This window comes from Hipposideros armiger, unplaced genomic scaffold (assembly GCF_001890085.2).
Source record: "Hipposideros armiger isolate ML-2016 unplaced genomic scaffold, ASM189008v1 scaffold_685, whole genome shotgun sequence".
NCBI lineage: Eukaryota > Metazoa > Chordata > Mammalia > Chiroptera > Hipposideridae > Hipposideros > Hipposideros armiger.
Window position 1 is genome coordinate 660931 of NW_017732035.1, and position 6635 is coordinate 667565.

The 6635-nt window shown below is 57.8% G+C and overlaps 1 protein-coding gene across 1 annotated transcript in view; it reads right to left on the reverse strand.

The window, feature by feature from the left end:
- Positions 1 to 262: 262 nt before the first annotated feature.
- The window catches only part of IGFBP3 (insulin like growth factor binding protein 3), an 11403-nt gene continuing 5030 nt past the window's right edge, over positions 263 to 6635 (reverse strand). Inside the window, exons 3-7 of the mRNA XM_019626568.1 lie at positions 6440 to 6634; positions 3472 to 3698; positions 2944 to 3063; positions 2249 to 2386; positions 263 to 1286 (exon numbers count right to left, since the gene is read on the reverse strand). Coding sequence (XP_019482113.1) covers positions 2261 to 2386; positions 2944 to 3063; positions 3472 to 3698; positions 6440 to 6634 — 668 coding nt within the window. The 3' untranslated portion in view covers positions 263 to 1286; positions 2249 to 2260. The remainder of the gene's footprint in view (positions 1287 to 2248; positions 2387 to 2943; positions 3064 to 3471; positions 3699 to 6439; position 6635) is intronic.

Here is a 6635-nt window from a genome sequence, read left to right on the forward strand (position 1 = left end):
GACAGATAGGACAATGGGGACAAAACCTGAATGCAGTGAGGGCCACAGAGATGCACATGCTGATCTGCTCCTGGGACAGGAGCAGGGCTGATGACCAGACCTCCTGGAACTGGAGGTCACTGCTGAGCGACCTGACACCTCCTCCGTGGGGCCAGATGGAGGCATGTGCTTGTTGTGCTGCTCCGACCAGGCCCAGCACCAGGTCGGGGTCCTTCTGTTAGTCACACCAAACCCGGGGCCGGCCACTAACACGGGGAGAAGGTTTCTTTACGGTGAGAACTTTATTTACCAATTATAAATACATTGCAAAACAAACTTTTCAAAAATAACATTTCCCCCCAAAAGCTTTATTAAAAAAATAAAGACAAGCTAATAGGTAGGCAGGTGTCTGGAGGCCCTGCGGTGACTATGGCGGGCGGCAGGGCCTCCGTGGCTGTGGCTATGCCTGTAGCGGGCTATCAGCTGGGGTTATCTACACAGGTCTGTCACATCTGACTGTGACGTGCACAGTGGTGACAGCTCATGAAGAGGCTTCTCCTGTGTCTACGTGTGAATCAGAAACAAAAGCGGGGCCACTCTGTGCTCCTGCTGGCTCGCCAGCACCCCACACCCCGTGTCTTTCTGGTTAGATACAGTCATTAGCGTTCACATCGTGCTGAGGAGGACGAAAGGTGAGAGATGGACAAACTCCCTTTACCTTTAAGGAGCGTCTCAACAGTAACCTTGGTCTTGAATTTTAGAGCAGGAAGGCACCATTTTCTGCCATCACCTGAAGCATCGTGCTACTATTTTCGATGCCTCTGAAACCAAGGGCTGGCACGCACTCCCCCTGCACCAGCCCCCTGCCCCATGGGGCCACCAGCAAAAACCCCGTCTGACAACGGAGGGTCAGAAATACCCACCATGATAGCTTCCCAGAGTTCCCCAGAACTTCTTAGTCTTTTGTTTGTTTGTTTGGATAAGCAAGACTCCACCTATTCCCTCCACTGGTTCCCACGCAGGGCAGGAGACCATAAGACAGGAGCTGTCTTGTGGGCGGAGGGAGCAGACCCTCGCTCCAGCTGGGTGTGCCAGGGGTTCCTGTTCTCGAGAGGCCCGTGCTCTTGCCACAGAGGGGACGAAGTGTGCAGCTGCAGAGGCGACCCAGCTGCGAAGGCGTGAAGTGGGGGTCGGCCGCGACCGTGAGCACGGGGCCCAGGGTGGCGTGAGGCCTGGCCGTGCTGTGCTGCAGTTTACAAGTTGTTTTAAAGGAAGCGACGAGAAAAACCACACTGTTTCATGGACTACTGCAAAGTGGAAAGACACTCAAGTTCACCACTTACAGGAAAGAACCTTAGGCTTTTCACACATCTCTCTCTAAACTCTGGTTTTAATAAAAAAAAAAAGAATTCTTTACAGAAAGAAATATAAATCGAGACTGTAGCCAGCTGCTGATCAGGTCGTTGGCAGTCTTTTGTGCAAAATAGGCATATTTGAGCCCCACATTAACTAAAATAAACAGAAAAAGAAATATATTGAAATAACCCCCCAATATCAATAAGGCCCCCACCCCTGCCCTGGGACAATCAGACGTGACACCCAGGTTCATACTTTTAACAAAGCAAAGAGTCCTGTGAGACGCTCACAGTCACCCTAAAACTGAATTATCTTTTCCAACTTGCAAGGAAACAAAACATAAAAATGAAATTTTCTTCTGTGTACATAAATTTGTCTTGAGGAGATGAAATATATTTATTCTTTTTTCCTCAAAAGCTCTCTCATTTATTAAAAGAAAAAAAGAATATTGAATATGCTAGCCTTCTTCAAAACGATGGTTTAAAATTTCATTTCCATATCAGACTAAATAAACTTTATTACAATTCTATTAACCACAGACTATCAGAAGACCCATAATGCATTTTACAGGGAAAAATATAGCCACATCTTTAACTTAGTAACAAGTTCCTTTAACAGGTTCCTTTGGATGAAGAGTTTACCTGTGATGATAAGGGAACTGTCAGGCTTACAGGGAAAAAGCTTAACTCGGAAAACCTTGCATCATGTGTGAATGCTCACATGGTCTTGGTTCTTTAAAATGAGGCGCAGCGTCTCCGAGACAGCTGGGCCCGGCCCCGCCTGTTTAGTTGGGTTGGGCCCCTGCACCTTCCTCAGGGGTCTGTCCCGGCCCAGGCGGAGCGCCCTGCAGGCCTCCGCCTCACACCCTCCCTCCTGCCCCGTGGCTGACAGGGAGCCCAGGCCCCAGGCTTACGTTGCCGTGTGTCTACTTGCTCTCCACGCTGTAGCAGTGTGTGTCCCCTTTCCCCTTCGCGTCGTGGCCCGGGAGGGGCTGCCCGTACTTGTCCACACACCAGCAGAAGCCCCGCTTCCTGCCTTTGGAAGGGCGGCACTGTGGACGGAGCACAGAAAGCCGAATGTGAACACCGGGAGGCGCCCACCGTGGGGTCTGCCAGCAGGGGCAGGTGCCAGGACCCAGGGCGGCTTCCCAGCACCGCCTGAGAAAGAGCTGTGGAGGTCGGGCAAGGCCGTGTGTGCGTGGCGGGGGACGAGAACGGCCCATGCCCTGTGCCGGTCACGTGTGTCTCTGACAGCAGACCCTAAGCTGGCTTCTCAGGGAGTTTGCTGGGCAGAAAACAGGTGTGATGAGAGGCCACCAGGCCCATGGCCACTGGAGAAGGCAGGCCCCTGGCGGAGGCGGCTATGATGACGTGCTGTTCTGTGCTCATTCTGCAGACACCGTGAAGGAGCTGTCCGACTAGAAAGCCCACTGACACGCTGCCACCATGTCACTGGGATCTATGGAAGTGACTTCCTGAGGCTCAAAGTACCCACATGTGCAACGTGTGAGACCCTTCACAGCTTGTCACTATGTGGAAGGCCAGGTGTGAGAGGGACAGTGAGTGGAGGGCGGGGGGGGGGGACAGGAACTGGCGAGGATGCGCTCACCTGCTTCTTCTTGTAGAAGCCCTTCCTGTCGCAGTTGGGGATGTGGACGCCCCTGGGGCTCAGCATGTTCAGGAACTTCAGGTGGTTCAGCGTGTCCTCCATTTCCCGGCGGCAGGGCCCCTGGGGGGCGGGGGCAATCGACTGTGGTTATTTGGGAGCTCAGCTGCCTCACAAACCCCACACACCAGAGCCTGCCTGGCAGGACCTGCACTGCGCCCCTGAATGTAGTTGTTACCACTCCCACGGCCGATCTCTTGTGTGTCCCCAGACAAGGCCCAGAAGGGGACACAGTGACCCCAGGCCAGGCGAATAGAGTGCAGTGCATGCGACAGTGTTCCCCTGAACTGCGGAGCTCTGCACTCTCCACTTCCAGCAGCTCTGTTCACCTTGACCCGCACCAGGGCTCCAAGGGGTCACTGCCCTTTGTGGAAGAAGGGGCTCCAGAGTGAACAGGGACTCCGGGACCTTGGCGTGCCCAGGCAGGCCCCACTCACCCGGTCGGCAAGGGGACAAGGGCCCAACACTCACGTATTCCGTGTCCTGCTTGGACTCCGAGGAGAAGTTCTGGGTGTCCGTGCTCTGGGCCTCGTAGTCGACCTTGTAGCGCTGGCTGTCCTTGGCGTGCCCTCTCTTGATGACGTCCATCTTGGTGTGGCCAGGGTGGAACTTGGAGTCAGGCACCCGGTGTGTGCCGGGCGGCACTTCGCTGCCCGTGTCCCCGACACTGCGGTCTTCCTCTGACTCACTGCCATTTCCTGGAAGCCACAGGGAGAACACACGGTTAACGCAGTCCTCTCAAAACCTGCTGTGGTGCCCAGTCACATCTAAGCGGAGAAGTCACTCAACACCCCAAGTGCGGTCAAGAAAAGAGCTGGGTAAAGTGACTGTCATACTAGCAGCGGTGGGAGTGGCTTCACCTCAAGAAGAGTCTTTTAAAGTGAAATGCGAGCAGAGCTTTTACACGTGGGTGCACTCGGCTTCCAGGCACCCCGCCTCCTCCAGGAGGGGGCGGAGCCCCACAGAGCCCCTTGCAGCAGGCCCTGCCCACCCCCACCCGCGCTGAATCAGGGCTGCTGCGGTGCCGGCAACCAGGAACCTCTGCAGCTTCACTGGGAGGCAGGCTCGCGATGAGAAAGGTCCCCCGTCACGCCTCTGACTCGCTGCTCAGACCCTGTATCCTGGGGCACCTTCCTGGGCGAGAACTTCCTCGAGTGGGCACATGAGTGACGGGGCGCAGACAGCATCAGCCCCGTCACGGCTCCCACTCCCGCGGCCACCTCCCGCAGGTCCCTCTCTGAACTGATGACACTGGGGTCTGAACGTCCAGTGCAGAGGCTTAACTACGCTGACCACGCCGTGGCTGCGGCGCGGCGAGAACCCTCGCGCTCCTCTCCCAGGATGAAGGTGGCGCAGCTGCGGGCGCGGGGCCGAGCGCGCAGTCAGGTAGCGGCCCACGGCCACGCCACGCTGTCCGGGCGCCCCGATGCCTCCCTCGCCATCTGGTCTCCACTCAGCTCTGCCTGCGGGGCCCAGTGCCCTGCCCCAGCTGACTGCTCTCCGCCCTCCGGGAACACGCCCGGTAGGGCGGCAGCGGGCCCCCGCCGGGAAGCCCGCCAGGGCCTCTGGCGCTCGGGGGACGCTCGCGGAGGGCTGAGCGGGGCTGGGCGTCAGTGCGCTCCAGCTGCAGGCGCCCTGCTCGCCTCTGGAGGCGCCAAGTGCAGGGCGCACTGGGGGGGGGGGGGGCTTGGGGAAGTCCCTCGTCTCCGAGTCTCTACGTCCCCACCCAGGAAATGATCCTAGGAGGTGGAGTCGCACGGTTCCCAAGGGGTCTGCTGCTGGGAGGCACGTTTGGCCCAGCGCCCACACTCTTAACTGGTAGGGTTTGGTTTCAATTTCCTTTAATCTTTGTTGTTTCCTTTTTCTTTTTCAGAGAGATACTGGTGCAAAGGATATGCTAAGAATATGTAAATAAATATATTTGCATTTCTTTTCCAAGAACTCAGTAATTTCTTAAACGCCCCAGGTTTCTTCCTAATGCCTGGTGACTTAGGCATGAAGTCATCAGGCCATTTCCACTTGGACTGCCATTGCGGTTTACCTCCCCCCACATGGACTTTACAAGTCACTTACGTCTCTATAATAATTTTGTAACAAACCACAGCAGTCCATACTGTGGTAGTAATGAATATGACCAATAAAGAAACTAAAAAAAGACAATATTTATAAGACCTTCCTAGACCACTTTCCGAATGTCCCCAAACGCGCTGGAGCAATGAGGTGGCACAGTGATGGCATCACTTTGTCCCGAGAGAGAAACGCTTCTGGCAATCTGAACAGACTTACTGGTGCGAAACAGCACTATCTCAGGCAACTGAAAACTTGTCTTTCCACCAGTCCTGGAAGACACGGAGCCAGCGCTGCCTACCAGGCACACAGCCTCACGCACCCCCAGTGGGAGTGTGCAGCCACCAGAACGATAAGGGGAGCCCCTGCCCCCCACGCCGGCTGGCGGGCGGAGGGGGCCGAGTTCTCCCAGTCTCCAGCTGCGTGGGGACTCCGCTCACGGCACGAGGCGAGGCTAGCTAAGCCTGCCTGGAAATTGGAGGAACTTTTCTCAGGGCACAGTGAGCTGTCCTTCACCTGTGCGGACCTGATGCGCCCTCCCGCTCCGGATCTGGACGCATTCCTCCCGCTTCAGGTTAAGGCAGCGGACAGCCCTGAGGCTTCATCCGTCTCGCTTCCCGTGACCGAGTCCGTGGGTCCACACTGCCCGCAGCCTCAGCTCCTGGCGTCTGTCTGAGGGCCGCTCAGGCAGGGGACGGGTAGGGTGTGCCAGGGGGCTGTGCGGAAGGTCATCCCTGCCTCTGAGAGACCTTGGAGAGCCACTTCTTTCTGAACGTCCAACCGCAAAGACACTAAGAATCCGATTCCCACCTGGCTCCTTTAGGGACACTCCGGGACGTGACACTACTCTGCAAACCGTAAATCTGTGCAAATGTTACTATTTTTAAAGGCAGGTACCATTTCCTACTACGTGCCTGCCCACCTCCCGCGGTTCCAATCCACCTCCCTGCGCCCCGGCCCCCAGCCCTCGGCGTGGACACGCTGGCTCGTGGGAACCGAAGTCGCCTTCCAGAGCCCGCAGCACAGTCCACGCCCACGTTCTCGCGCTGCGCGGGCTCACGAGGCCGCGTCTCCTGTGTCTAGGTTCTTCCCATTGACCGCCAACCTCGGTATCCGCTCCCCGCCCTCGCCACGAAATCTTTCCCCTACTTTCGCCGAAATCGCTTTGCAATTTACAAGCACTCCGCACTCAGAGAGCCGAGCGGCTGCGGAGGGTCCCTCGGGCGAGCGCCCTCGCCTCGCGGGGCCTCAGTCTCCCCACGTACAACCCTTGGGGCGCGGAGAGCAGCGGAGTCTCCGCAGCGGCACCGCCCATACCTGGCCCTGGGCCGAGGGCGCCGGCCCCGGGGCGCACCTGGCGCGCGCGGCTCACCTGGCGCGAGCGGCGTGGGCAGCAGGTAGGCGCGCAGGCGGCCGGCGGCGCTGGCGTTAGCGCAGAGCCCGCGGCCGTCCAGCAGCGCCTGCAGCGGGCGCAGCTCGCCGGGCTTCGGATGGCAGCGCAGGCCGGCGCCGCAGCGCTCGGTGTAGACGCCGCAAGGCTGGCCCTCGCGGAGCGCGCACGTCAGGCA